Source organism: Furipterus horrens, unplaced genomic scaffold (genome assembly GCF_987537825.1).
Source record: "Furipterus horrens unplaced genomic scaffold, mFurHor1.1.pri manual_scaffold_4, whole genome shotgun sequence".
NCBI classification, from domain to species: Eukaryota; Metazoa; Chordata; class Mammalia; order Chiroptera; family Furipteridae; genus Furipterus; species Furipterus horrens.
Genome location: NW_028327174.1, coordinates 24,640,218 through 24,655,350, shown reverse-complemented (window position 1 = coordinate 24,655,350; position 15,133 = coordinate 24,640,218). Strand labels below are relative to the sequence as shown.

At 35.3% G+C, this 15,133-nt stretch overlaps 1 protein-coding gene across 2 annotated transcripts; it reads left to right on the top strand.

Moving 5' to 3' along the window:
• Positions 1 to 4,437: 4,437 nt before the first annotated feature.
• Positions 4,438 to 11,663, top strand: MAGOHB (mago homolog B, exon junction complex subunit). 2 transcript variants are annotated; one of them, XM_090275437.1, is made up of 5 exons: positions 4,438 to 4,594; positions 6,582 to 6,640; positions 7,337 to 7,447; positions 9,729 to 9,811; positions 11,265 to 11,662. In XM_090275437.1, the coding sequence occupies exons 1-5, from the start codon at positions 4,501 to 4,503 to the stop codon at positions 11,362 to 11,364; spliced, it is 447 nt and encodes a 148-aa protein (XP_090131563.1). In that variant the 5' UTR covers positions 4,438 to 4,500; the 3' UTR covers positions 11,365 to 11,662. The 2 variants fall into 2 exon arrangements, with proteins under 2 accessions (XP_090131563.1, XP_090131564.1); XM_090275438.1 differs by having other exon boundaries at positions 4,530 to 4,594; positions 6,538 to 6,640; positions 11,265 to 11,663.
• Positions 11,664 to 15,133: the final 3,470 nt, after the last annotated feature.

Here is a 15,133-nt window from a genome sequence, read left to right as displayed (position 1 = left end):
TAGAGAGGTCATTTTACGATTAAGGACATTTCAACATGTATTTTTTTATCAGGCTAGCTTCCTGATCCCTGTAAGACTAAGGAGACTGAGCCTAGAGTCAATTAGGCTGATGACTAATACACTGTGTGTGTTTAATAAATAGGAGAGGTAGAGACCAAGCAAGAATGCTTAGTAGGCCAGAAGGTCTTTAACAAGGCCCAGCAAAGGATATCCAAGAAAGAAGGGTGGTAGCTTCCTATTTTCCATCATACATTGACGTACTGTGAAATGTATTTCATTAAATTAATATTTATTGAGTGAAAGTGGGCCTTTCAGGTATACAGTTGCCTAAATCTCTACAGTAGAGATGATAAAAGTAAACAAATGGAAGTGAATGTCAACAGAAAAATTCAAGAGATAATCTACATTCCAGAAAAAGAATAAAATGCATATAATACTTACCTCACAGGGTTGTTGTGAGGACTGAATGAGAGTGTGTATTTGTATAGTATCTGGTACATAATATGTGCTCAATAAATATTAGTTTCTTTTCTCTCCCTCTTTCTATCCTAGAATCTTTCATATCTTTTTCATGTAAAATCTAATGTGGCCAAGAAGAAAATCTTGGTCATCAGTCACACGTAAAGGCAATGGTATGGTTCAAGTGTCATATGAGTAAAATGTTGAAGTCATCATTTTTGTGTGAGCTTCTATATGATGATAATAGTCTCCTATTGCAAAACACTGAAACTATGATGACGGCAGTTCAGTTGAACATGTGATCTGTGATTTTAAAGAATACTCACTCTGGGTACTCGGGGAAGGACATCTAAGACAGCTGTAGGAAAGATGACTGGTAGTTGAATTATTTTGTAGAAGTTAAAATCCTGATGAAGTCATGATGAGTTATCCAACTAAGTAATGATTCTTATACCTGTAGGAATACCACAATGACTAGTCAGAATGTAAATGGGTGATAAGTAGCAGTAGAGAGAAGGGAGGTTGCGTAGCTTGGCACAAAATGATAGTCTTCATGGAATCTCATTGCTTCTAGTCTGTTCATTTGAGTCAAATTTACACAATATTTCTTTATTCAAATATTTGTTTTCAAACTGAGTGTTAAGGACAATGCCAGATATTGTGCTAGGTGTTGAATAAAAGAAATAGAGAGCTTTTGATCACAGTCTAGAAAGAGACATTATATTCATATTTGTGTGAATATTCATAAACTACACATTGTGGTTAAGTGCTGTGAAAAAAGGTATAGAATAGTAGAAGGGAGTATAAAATTGAGGAGCTGCCTGAAGATCTGGCATTTAAATTGAGACCTTAGGGATGGGTAAGTCTGACTGAGGAGAAACTTCCAGGACTACACGTGTGAAAATTCTGAGGCATGAAATTGTTTGTGGAACTGAAACGAGGCAAGTGGAATGGCAGCATAGTGAGGTAAGAGGACACTGGAACATAATAGAGTTGTTCTTTCATACTGTATGTTAATTTTTGTTTTTGGAAGAGGGTAAGAAGCAGGCAATGACTGTATTAAATTTTTTACCCATAATTTTGTTTTCCTGGATACAGGTCTGGAAAACTGGATACACTGGTTGTTTATCCTAAGAAAATTGGGTTTTGGACATGGACAATGATGTGGGTGGGGATTGACTGTGGGGTTGACAGAGGGGGATGAAGGGCGAAAATTGGGACAACTATAACAGTATAACAAAAAAGAAAACTGGGTCTTTTCCTCACTTGGCTAGGCTTTTTCTAAAAGAGAGATTATATTTGTGGAATCTTTGACTTATCAGTCATACCAGGTATTTCCAGCATTAGATCATTGTATTAAGTGTCTTAACCATTTCTGGCACATAGCAAGACATGTTATAAAACTCATTATATAATGCTTTATAAATTTTAAATCTATTTTACATGCATTATCTAATTTGATGCTCAACAATTCTATGAGCTTGGCAAAGTTGATTGTAGTGTATTTATTTGGCTGATAAACAAACAAGCTTAGAGACAGTGACTTAACTGAGGTTAGGTAGAGGTAAGTGTTGGGAATGAATCTCAGGTCTTCTGACTGCCACTCTTCACTAAATTCCACTGAAGGCTAAAGGTCATCAATAGACAGGATTATTCTGTATGTTGGTAAAGAATAATAATCAATATTAGATGAAATACAGAATTTCTGTAGAAGTTCACCTTATCTTTCCCCATCCTTCAAAACCCACATCACATTGGAACATTCCTCACTTCCCGATTTAATTCTGTCTGGTAAGAAACATGTGCTAAACCATTCAATCTCTTTCTTCTTTTTTTAATATTCAATTTTATTTTTTTTAATTTTTATTGTCTTTTTTCCATTACCGTTAAGACCCTTCTACCTCCCTCCCCACTGCAATCACCACACTGTTGCCCATGCCCATGAGCCCTTTTCCCTTTTTGCTCAATCTCTCCACCCCTTAACTACCACCCCAACAATAACTGTCATCCTGCTCTCTATGAATCTGTCTCTATTTTGCTTGTTAGTGCAGTTTGTTCGCTAGATTTCACATGTAAGTGAAATCATATAGTATTTGTCTTTCTCTGATTGGCTTATTTTCACTTAGCATAATGTTCTCCAGGTCCATTCTTGCAGTTGCAAAGGGTAAAATTTTCCTTTTTTATGGCCAAATAGTATGCCATTATGTGAATATCCCATAGTTGTTTTACCCTCTCATCTACTGATGGACACTTGGGCTGCTTCTATATCTTGGCGATTGTTAGTAATGCTGCAATGAGCATAAGGGTTCTTATGTTCTGAATTAGTGTTTTGGGTTCCTTCAGATACATTTCCAGAAGTGGGATCGCTGGGTTAAGAGGCAGATAGATCCATTTTTAATTTTTTGAGGTGTCTCCATACTGCTTTCCACAGTGGCTGCACCAGCCTGCATTCCCACCAACAGGGCAACAGGGTGCCCCTTTCTCCACATCCTTGCCAGCCCTTCTTTGTTGATTTAGTGATAATGGCCAATCTGACAGGTGTGAGATGATAACTCAGTGTGGTTTTAATTTGCATTTCTCTTATGATTAGTGACGTTGACCATCTTTTTATATGTCTATCGGCCATCTGTACTTCCTCTTTAGAGAAGTGTCTACTCAGACCCTTTGCCCACTTTTTAATTGGATTTTTTTTGTTTTTTAATTCTTTATAAATTTTGGATATTAACTCCTTACCAGATGTATCAGCAAATCTATTCTCTCCTATTCTGTTGATGGTCTCCTTTGGTGTGCAAAAACTTTTAAATTTGATGTAGTCCCATTTGTTTATTTTTTCTTTTGTTTCCCTTGTCTGGGGAGATATGTGAGATAAAATATTGCTATGAGCAATGTCTAAGATTTTGCAGCCTGTCTTTTCTTCTACACTTTTTATGGCTTCAGGTCTAGTATTTAAGTCTTTAGTACATTTTAAATTTATTCTTGTGTGGTATAAGGTGGTCTAGTTTCATTTTTCTGCTCTTATCTGTCCCATTTTCCCAACACCATTTATTGAATAGACTATCTTTAGCCCATTGTATGTGCTTGCTTTCTTCTGTTGAATCTTAATTGACTGTAAAGGTGTGGGTTTGTTTCTGGGCTCTTTATTCTGTTCTGTTGATCTATGTGTCTGTTTTTACACCAGTACCAGGCTGTTTTGATTACTATGGCCTTACAAGTATAGTTTGATATTAGGTAGTGTGATTCCTCCAACTTTCTTCTTCCTCATGATCACCATTGCTATGTGGGACCTTCTGTGGTTCCATATAAAATTTTGAAATATTTGTTCTTGTTCTGTGAAATAGGACATTGGAATCATTTGATCTTAAGTCACTGCCACAACTCCAGAGGGCACTGAAGATTAACCTTTAATGAACGAAGTTTTACTATCAAAAAACCCCTCTCTTTTATACCATGACTGTCTGGGTTTTCAGTTTCAATGTGTTCAAAATTTCAGATCTCTTGTTGGATGGATTCTCTCCTTTGTCTATTATTTATAGGTTTCAAGTTGCCGGTTAACTAGTGTGGTCCCAACGGGAAAGCCCTGTGTTAGGACTTAGCAGGAGGAAGAGCTGTATCCAGGTCTACCTTCCTATTCCCAGGTTTAGCTTTACTCATCCCGCCAGTTAAAGGGTGATAATGATACACTCAGCTCACAAAATGCCACAAGGATTAGACGTGAAAAGCAAATGCGACTTGCAAACCTCAGCTACAACCCCTTAAAAAACGCTATCATACTTACACACTTCCGTGCTTTTCTAATATAACATGATTTACTGAATTCTGAAAATCTACCCCCATTAAAGCGAAGTTCAAGTCACTGCTGCCTTCCCTCCTGGGCATTCAGGGCTCCGACTCCAGATGGAGAGCCCCTCCCTGCTTTCCTCTGGCGACCGAGGAGGTAGAAAAGGCGCGCCCGCAGTGACGCATTAGCCTGCGCGATGACGTCACTGCCAGGCGCCGGGTGGCACGTAGGCCGAGCCTTCCGCGGGCTTTCAGGGAACAAAAATGTCTATGGCCAGCGACTTCTACCTGCGCTACTATGTAGGGCACAAGGGCAAGTTTGGACATGAGTTTCTGGAGTTCGAGTTCCGTCCGGACGGTGAGCGGAGGAGGCGGGGTGGGGCGAGCGGCCCCGATGGGGGCTGAGGCCACTGCTTTAGGCGAAATCAGTAGGAGCTTGAGAATACAAGACGCATCCATTGGTTTTGTGAATAAAAGGCAATTCATCGGTGTAAATTCAGAAAGGCTAATCCTGACAGATACTACGGTAATTAGCATCCTAGCGTTAGTCACCCGAAAGGCCCTGAAAGGACATCTAGTTTTTCGACCTGATACTTGAACATTTTTAAAGAACATCCCCAACGCGTGGTGGTCCAATGGATGTGTGAAATCTTTCCGTCGCCACTAACCTTCCGACTGCCCATTCTTGCGGTCTATTCATTCAGGCGTTGTACGTAAGGCAGCGTAAACGAATAAGACCCGCCCTAAAGTGGGGAGCCCAGCGTGTAGAAAAATGAGTCTAATGATGTGCTTTGGGGTGCTTAAATACAGTTGCTTTCCCTACGATGCATTAAGAATACAAAAAAGGGGTGTGGTTAGTTCTGCAGGAATGAGTGGGGAAAGCTTCCTAGAGAGGGTAGCAGTCGAAATGACTTGAAATACAAAACTTTACTAGCTAGAGAATAGACTTCTCTTTTTTGAATACATATTTTGTTTTGGGAAACATGGAAATACAAAAACCGAAGATACAGTAATGAATAAGACTTTTTAATTTCCCACAAGGAAAATAATATCTTGGTGGCTGACACAGATCGGACACTAACCATAAATCGGTTTGGATATTACGTCCTAAGAGCTATGTTCCTCTTTTGGACAAAGTTCTGTGAGAGCATGAAAGAAAAGTTACGGATGGTCATATATTAGGAGAGCGGAAGAGTATTGGACATTTCAGGCAGAACCCAAAGTAATGACAGACCTGCAATCATTTAGAATCTGTAATTATCTTATTCTCCTTTGTTCTCACGTTTCAATTTAGCCAAGGAACACTTTTATATAAATTCTGCATGTGTTCTTTTTTTTTTTTTTTCTTATGTGCTATTGTTTTCAGTGCCTTTGCCTATGAAGAGTTCTCAGCTTTTGGCTTTCAGCCAGTCACTTAAATTAAGTAGCTAATATTATCAGGGAAATTTCATTCCAAAACAGTGGTTCTCATCCATCTTTCTGCCATCCACATACTTCCATTAATTACAGAGTCCCCAAGGCAGTGATTCCTGAGGGGCTCACCTCATTAGGTTTACCAATCATTTTAGAGGATCAGGATCACATTACATGTGTACTTGGGAAGAGGCATGCATCAGGGAGTACAAAGTCATGATGGATTAAAATTAAATATAACCAAATTGGCCATCTTTTATCTAGAAGCAGCACATAGTTTGTATGCTTCCTAATCACAGTTCTAAAATATTACCCTTGTCATATCATCATACATACATTAATTTGAAGGAAAATAATTAAAAGAGAACATTTTGGAGTAATGGAGAAAGCATGAGTGTTGAAAGAAGGTAGATCTAGATCTGAATGTTGTGTGACCCTGGGCAAGTTACTTAACTGTTTTCTCATCTAGGAATAAGTGGGAGAATAAAACCCCCCTTTTAAGGTTTAATTAGATTAAATGTTCTTGGCTAATCAGCAGCGATGCAGACATAAAACAAACTTTAAAAGAAACGTTTATTCCCTTTTCAGATCCCCTGTCTAGTTCAGGACATAGTTTAAGAAAATGGGCCTTAAACATGGCCTTCCCATTATACTGAAGGCATGAAATACTTAAAAATTGTATTGAATATTTAAAAATTATATCAAAGGCATAGAATGTTTTAAAAATTGCCTAACTTCAACTGCAGCCAACTTACCAGCAAATTTCTGAGTGTCTACATTCTAGCATTGGTTTTATGCTAGGAGGGAAAATAGTAATAAAAGTAGTAGTGTAAGATGGACTTTATCTTCAAAATTGCTTATGATGTAATTTCTTTATTTCTTTTTTAGCAGTTTTTGCTGTTATAGATTGAATTTTTTTCCACTCCCCACAGGAAAGCTTAGATATGCTAACAACAGCAATTATAAAAATGATGTCATGATCAGAAAAGAGGTAAGTTCTTTTGGAATGTGTAATTTTTAACAATTATCCATTTTTCTCATGTCTGTGTTGAATTTACAAAAGTACATATAAGGCTGTATTGTAAAGAAGAACCCATTTATAGATTGAAAAGGGATTCTACTTAAATTAGATATAATTGTAGCATCTATAACAACAAAAGAAGCAATCTGAATATAAGTTGTAGTCCCACATTTGAGCATATCATTTCATTCATTTTATAATTAATTTGTTTTTTTACTCTAAATTACTTACTATTTTAAATAATAATCATGATTTAGGGGCAGTATGAACTTTAAATCAGAAGCTTAAAAGTTAGGGATAATAAAAAGTTCAGATTTCTATGATGTGTCCTTGTGTTTGTCTGTTTACCTCATAGATTTTTTGTTGTCTCTATTAACCAGTTGGAGAAATTTAAGTCCCGTGTTACCAAGGCAGAATAAAAGTTTTGAAAAGGGGGTAATTGATGTTAAGAAGGAAAAATATGTATTAAAGAAAAGGGCAAGAGAGTGAAGAAAAATCATAAGAAGGATGAGTGATTCTCTCCCATCTTGTACTTTGGAATCAGATTTAAAATTTTCTGTGATATTCTCTTTGAATATTTGGGATTTGTAACTCTGTTTAATTATTTCCTTCTGAATTGAGAGAAGAAATAGGCATTATGAAATTTTTATTATAACTTATTTTCAGGCTTATGTACATAAGAGTGTAATGGAAGAACTGAAGAGAATTATTGATGACAGTGAAATTACAAAAGAAGATGATGCTTTGTGGCCTCCCCCTGACAGGGTTGGCCGACAGGTTTGTATTTAGTGATTCTTTAAATGCATAAATATTAAATTTGATAGGATCATTGTTATGTTTTTCCTTATTTATTTATAATAGATACTCACTGATTCCTTAGTTTTCCATTTAGTAGGTATCTGGTAAGTACTTTCTTTTGCTTAGCCTTATGCTACCTCCTAGTAGTAAAGGAGCTGCTGCATAGCTCTGAGTATAAAAATATTTCTGAACAGTCTTCTGTAGCTGCTCCAGCCAAGGTTAGGATGTTTTCACACTGTTGTGAGTAATTTCTATTATATGTTAATTAATTTTATTAGGAATAAGTATAGCTATCTGTTAAATTTGGGACTTAAGATTCTCATTGACTATGTAAAATTTACTTTGTCCAAATTTATAACTTTGAGAACTCTTTATTTGCATTTCTTGCCCCAGAGAGGGATTTGATTGGTTTGTTTGTTCGAACTGACCACTGCCTTTGCCTCTCATGTTCTCCTCAGAGTAATTGCTATGTCTCAGAGGGCTGCTGAAGAGCTCTGAAGGCTGATTTCACTCAATAGAAAGATAATTTCATTTCTGAATTGGGTCTTTTGAACTCTTGGAGAAAAGAGATATGACCCTTGGAGAAAGAAATATTTAATTTCACTTTTGTTTGTCCTGAGGATTATACTTTGTAACACCTTCTTTGACTAGAAGAAAATGTGGAGAAAACAGATGTTGACCCTCTGTACCAGTAACTTAACTCTTCTATTTAAAGAAACATTATTTAGGAAATCAAAGGTAATAGTAAACAGTATTTATGCATTGTAAACACTTTAAAAAGTAAGTTTAGATCTTTTTGTTTTATGCGCATGTACATATGTACTAAGAAACTCAGAATTCAGTATTTTCATTTGGCCACTTGATGATGTGGTCGTGTGTTTTGCTTTATAGGGAGGATTAGGCATGCTCCAGAAATTGTCTGTTGGTCTTTGAGTCAAAGATTTCTGATCGTTTGAGAACCTTAGTTAATTATGCATTTTTTATGTGCCATAAACTGTGCATAATTAACACATTGCATACCGGGGTATAAAAATGCCTTTTAATCTTCTGTTCTGGCAGGTTTTAAGATTTAAATATGGTTATATGGCTAATATTAATGAAATGACTTCATGAAATTAACAATTAAGCTACTACTATCCTTAATAAAAAAAGCAAATGAAAAATTACTACTGAAGGTCTAAATAACCTTATTTAATTGTTTAAAATTACGTGATCAAATGACGAGAATTCTCGCCATCTGAACACAACGTGTTAAGTCTTCTGATCAGTTATATAGCTAACACTGTCTTGAATGGCATGTTATTTAACTTGAAAAATAACCACAGATATTGCCTCTTGTTTTTTTAGATTTGCAGATAAATATAGAGAAAAATTTATACAATAAGTATGGCACACGGGAGACATCTACATTATGTTTACTTTACTAGTTTTTAATTTTAATATTTTATGAAGTCAAAGTGTATCATTCTTTCAGTCTTATAGCCCAGGATTCAAATATTAGTACCATCACTTATTGGTGGTTGTAAATATAAGTTTTTTCCTGTGCTTTCTGAGTCTTGAGATTTCACAGTTGTAAAAGTAGGCTAATAAAATATTTGACAAGCATGTTTTAGGGATTACAGATAATATTTGTAAGTTCCCTAGCAGCAGGGCCTGACACAGAGTAGGTACTAAAGTGGTACAGTAGTCCCTCTCTATATCGCGGTTCACTTATCGTGGCCTCACTGTATCGCAGGATTTTTAAAATTATTATATTTAATTATTTATCGCGGATTTTTTGCTATATCGTGGGATTTTGCAGTACTGTACTATTATTAATATTGTACATTTTATTTTTAGAGCCTGGTAAAAAGGATAAGGTGTTTTTACTTATTTTATTAAAATTGGCTTATATCCATATTATTTTTATAACATTGTTCCTCAGAATGATGCCTTAGTTTTTAGTGATATTATAAGAAACATATATGTATCACTTAAGTGTGTCATTCATTTTTTAGTATCTTTATGAGATCTCTGGAGAGTAATTTTGGTTAGCCTTCATAGTGGGGACTCCTTTGCAGGCAATGAAGTTTTTATTTTTTTATTTTATAGACACAGTTTATGGCTAACAGGTTAAGTTTTTTTGTTTTTTGTTTTTTCCCTCCTCTTTTACTGTTAGAAAACATACAGCCAACAATAGGACCCCTTGGTAGCAAGAATAGAGATATCTGGGAGGATGGATTGTTGTATTACTTACGTTTCTCTATTTTATTTTCTTCAGGAGCTTGAAATTGTAATTGGAGATGAACACATTTCTTTTACTACATCAAAAATAGGTTCTCTTATTGATGTAAATCAGTCAAAGTGAGTATGTTAAAACATTTTTATTAAATTGATAAAATTTATTAGAGAGGTTCATTTTAGAGCTATATCTAGTTTGCTAAGATTATTTCATTGGTACCCTATCAGTTTATTATGCAGATGTAATTCTGATTTTTATGTCATTAAAGACTTGCTGCCAAAGAAGGTAGCAGTCAGTGTATCTATCGATTTCCAAAATAAAAAAAAGAAAATAATCTTAATCTGACAACTATGAATAATAATGCCCAAGTTTTATTAGCGACTTTTATAAAAATCGGTGCACTGTCACAGTATTTAAAATAAGTTCTTGTTAGATATCAGCCTCCTTGGCCTCACATCACATCATTCTCCCCCTTGGGTTTAATCTTCAAATAAATGGAAAAAGTCCAGTATAGCTTAATGGCTTTAGCCACGTGTGTCTCCCCAAGTTCTGTAGTCCCTGTAGCATGTACCTTTTCTGAAAAACCTCTCTGCCTCCAGTTATTTCTTTCCACTTTGTCCCTTTAAAATGTCCCCATGGTGTTCTTTTTTCTATTGCTAAATTGTAATAACTTGTTTGCTTTACTGGTTTGAATATAAGCTCCATGAGAACATGTGTATCTCCAAAATTGGCAGTGTGCCTGGTACATAATAGATGCTTTATGTATATTTATTAGAGGGAAGGAGAGAGGAATGATTGCCTAATAACTATTGGATGTAAAAGGCTATGTTCATAAAGGCTGATCAGAAATTTGAAACTATCCTATTAATTTTCCTACAATTGGTGAGGATGCAACATTCACAGCCTACTGGGATTATAAATTGGTACAGTGTTTTTAGAAAGCAATTTGATAATTTGCTTCAAAAGCTATTAAATTTCATTTATCTTTTCTCTTCACACTAGTAATTATTTTCTGAGTGTTTTATGGAAATAGTCTCAAATAATGAAGAAGCTTTATTATTTAAAAAGATGGTCATTGAAGCCTTATTTGTCATTGGAAAAATATCCAAATGTCTAACAAGGAGAGAATTGTTAAATTAACTAAAAATTATTTGTGAATTTTTAAAAAATATAATGGAAAAAGTAATGTCAAAAAGGGCACAGGGAATAATTTTTAATTATTTTAAAAAATAGAGAAACACCAAAATGTTTATAATTATTCTGTGAGAAGTGACATTATATTGTGAATATAATATAGTGACATAGTATTATGAATATTATTTTTTCTATCTTTATTATCTGCTTTATACATTTGTGTGATACATAGCTATTTATAAGAAAGTAAACACTTTAAATATGAGCTGAATACTGGTGAAGAGAATTTATATATTTTTTTCTTACAGAAAAGATAGAGATCGTAATCATGGACTTCTTTTACTTGATTGTTTTAGGTTTTTTGTTTTAGGAATTAATTTATAGAATTATGTTGTTGCATTCTAGGAACAAAAAAGTAACTTTTATTTTTTTAAATTTCAGGGATCCTGAAGGCCTTCGAGTATTTTACTACTTGGTACAGGACCTGAAATGTTTAGTTTTTAGTCTTATTGGATTACATTTCAAGATTAAACCAATCTAAATTATATGTTTTTTGAAGCTGTTTTTATATTTAATTAAGGAATTGGTAAGGGGGGGTTGTTATTTGTCACTCACAGTATTTGGATTTTTATGTATGTAAAGCAAACATTTTTTGTACGCAAATTGAAAATAAGAAAATACATAAACAGGCTTAGTGGTCATCTTCACTGTGTCCAAGTGGGTTGGACTGTCCCCACACACGTTAAGCTCTGTAAATAAAAGCTACCCTTTGTTGAAATTTTGCCCCAATAAAACTTACCAAAGCCTGGATGGAGAGTGCTTTTTTTTTTCAGGAGGCTGTGTCTCATCACTTTAAAGAAAATAAAAAAATTGTTGTAGGAGGTACACGCTATGGCAGAAATTCTTACAGGTAGAAATATGTAGCCAGAATAAAGGCAATTATAGATCTTCCCTTATTTCTTTCATACTGATGGGTTTTAATTCTTTGGTAGTTATAGAGGTTGTTGAGAGAAGGTTCTGGATTTTTTACATGTATCACAAACTCCTCAGGGATTATTTACATTGAAATGTTTTTGGTATAAGCAGTGATTTCCTCAAGGATGACAAAGGTAAAATCAGTACCCTAAGTTAGGCACATCTTTCATTGTACCTTCTCCTTATTTCACAAATAAATATTTTGTGTATCTTTTGGAACTAATGGAGTTCTCAGCTTCAAAAATTACTTAAAATTTAGACTTATATATACATATTAATATATTTATATTTTAACTCCTAATGAGCACAGGTCCCACTCATATTTCTCAGTTTCCTTCAACCTCTGTCTGGTAGACTTGACCTTTCATTAGTCTGAACCTCCACTCTAAAAATTTGCAGCCCTTGTAGTATAATCCACTTGCCCCAGGGGACCAGTCAGGCCTGACATTAGGATGAAAGAATTGGTCTCTGCAGTCTTGACTGGGCTCCTGAGCAGCTAGACTAGAGCAACTCTGTCCAGTAAACTTTGAGATTATAGAATGTTCTGTCCATGCAATCCGAAAGAGTAGCCACCAGCTGCCACATGTGGCTGCTGAGTACTTGAGATTTGTCTAGTGTAACAGTTTTATAGTCCTATTTAATTAGAAACCATTTTTTCCAACATTATATTGTGAAAAATTACAAACAATTGTAAAATGAACATCCACATGCCAATCTAGATTCTGTAATTGACATTTTTTTTTTTTTTTTTTACTGTAATAACTCTTAAATCATATCCTGCTGATTTTTCACCGAAGGGTAGAATAACTAGTGTAATTGGTGCCAATACACAACTTTTTTTTTAGTACTATTTAATTTTTATTAAATTTAGATACTCACATGTGGCTTGTGGCTACCCTTTGGACAGTGTATCTCTAGAGCATGGCTTGGTAGCCTGTTTGCCGTGAAGCGCTGTCTGGTCCTTTACATTGCATGAAAATGCATGGCCATCCTCTTCACAGATGCCCTGGAAGGTCACCTGGTCTCTGCTGTGCAAGACTACACTGTCATCCCCTTCAGGTCCCTTATGTGAAAATGAACATTTCTGTTCAACTTGCAGACCTTGATAGATGTGTAGTATAAAGTCACATTATAATTCTCTTACACTTAGCTGCTGGAAAAAGGGAGAAACAATCGCTCTTTGAACCTCCTGTGACCCCACCATTTTTGCTTGCTCCTCAAAATAATCTTTATCTGTGGTTCCTGTTGAATAAGATGATTCACTCAAGACAGAGCATGGTTGGGGGGAAATAATTCTTAGATTAAAATATTCTCTAAGGTATTAACGTTTTTCCCATTTGTAACTTCCCTGTAATGCTGATTGATTTACTAGGCTCTATCCCGACTGCCTACTACGTTCTTTTTTCAAACAAGATTAATTATTAGGAAAAATGTCATATTGTCTGATTTCTTACACCTTGTTTGAACTGGCTCTTACTTGATTGTAAGCTGCTAGTAGACAATGATCATTAAAAATTAAATTTTGTGCAGCACTCCTGGCTGCTGGGGCTCAGTGGATTGAGCATTAGCCTGCAAACCAAGTGTCACTGGTTCGATACCCAGTCAGGGCATGTGACTAGGTTGCACGTCAGGTCCCCAGTTGGGGGTGCGAGAGAGAGGCCACCACACAGTGATGTTTCTCCCTCTCTTTCTCCTTTCCCCTCTCTAAAAATAAATCAACAAATTATTTTTAAAAAATTTTGTGCAGCACTTGTTCTATAAGAAATGATTTTTATAGCACTCACATCAGCAGATACACGTCCCCACCCCCATGTCCCATAATAGAGACCAGTTGGAATAAGCAAAAATCCATTCCAAGTGTGGATTCAGTGCCCCATTCCTCCTTTTCCCCCTTCATGGGATAGAGTGTCACTACCCAGCAGCTAGCAGTCTTTTCCATATCATAGGTGCTTTGTAAAAGTTTATTCAACTGCTTATCTTGTAGTTACTGCTTTCAGATTATTTGTCTTTGTACTTTAGTCTGAGATGGAAGATACTAATTTCTGTTGCTATGGAAACCTTTCAAGAATCATGAATTGTGTATACGTGCATACTCATACTGAAGAGTTACATATTTGAACACATTGGATAAAGCTGTGTCTTGAATGTGGCCTGACTGTGATTCTGATCTCTCATGTATAGTCTGAATAGAGCACTTGAACCTTGACCAACCTGTAAACATGAGTTGTGCAGTAAGTTCAGCCACTGGTCTATAAGATTTTTTTTTGACTTTTTTTTTTTAAAGCAGGTTTAGTTTCACAGTAAAATTGAGAGATTTCCCACATACCCTCCTCCCCCTCGTATGCATATTCTCCCCCATTAACATTCCCATCAGAGTGGTACATTTATTACAATTGATGACCCTTCATTGGCACATAATAATCACACAAAGCCCATAGATTACATTAAGGTTAATTCTTGCTGTTGAATATTCTATGGGTTTGGACAAATGTATAATGATGAATCTCCCATGATAGTATCATACAGAATATTTTCACTGCCCTAAAATTCTCGGTGCTCTGCCTATTCATTTCTCCCTATCTTCAACTCCTGGCAACCACTGATGTTTTTTACTCCATAATTTTATCTTTGCCATGATTAGTTGGAGTCATACAGTATGTAGCCTTTTTCAGATTGACTTTTCACTTACTAAGACATATGTTTTTCTTATGTCTTTATGCCTTGATAGCTCATTTCTTCTTAGTGCTGAGTTGTATTCTGTTGTCTGTTTGGATTTATCACACATTATCCGTTAACCTAATAAAGGACATTTTATTAATTTTATTAATTAAAATTAAATTTATTCCAAATTTTGACAATGATGACTAAAGCTGCTATAAACATGCAGATTTCTGTGTAAATTTTAAGTTTATTGAGTATTTTAATAATTGGTTTTCTAGTATTATATAATGAGATAAAATAGAAAATCCAAAAAATTTTGAAAATAGGTAAATGAGGACTTTGGGTGTGAGGTTAACATCTGAACCATGTGATACAGTAGAGAGAACACTGAAGAATCAAAATTCGTAATTATGGCACTGCCTCACAGAGCTGTTTTCCCTTTAAGTCTGTGTAAGTAGGCTTTATCCCTTAGTGGCACAAAGCCCAAGTAGCCATCCAAAAATCTTTTTTGCCCTTATTTTTTCATGCTTACTTATTTTCTGAGGTGGCTCTTTCATTTAGTTATTGTACTTGGAAATTGAAGGAAATATAGTTTCTATTTGATTGACTGTAGAGGCTGGTTAGGACAACTTAAAGGATTTTAATACTAGAGCAGTAAAATAGCTTTTATTATT

What these genes read in the sequence shown, in the direction of transcription:
- MAGOHB (XM_090275437.1), top strand. Translation starts at nt 4,501, where the DNA reads ATGTCTATGGCCAGCGACTTCTACCTGCGCTACTATGTAGGGCACAAG. An exon ending in GTTCGAGTTCCGTCCGGACG is followed by an intron (nt 4,595 to 6,581) that starts GTGAGCGGAGGA and finishes CACTCCCCACAG; the next exon opens with GAAAGCTTAGATATGCTAAC. An exon ending in CTGACAGGGTTGGCCGACAG is followed by an intron (nt 7,448 to 9,728) that starts GTTTGTATTTAG and finishes TATTTTCTTCAG; the next exon opens with GAGCTTGAAATTGTAATTGG.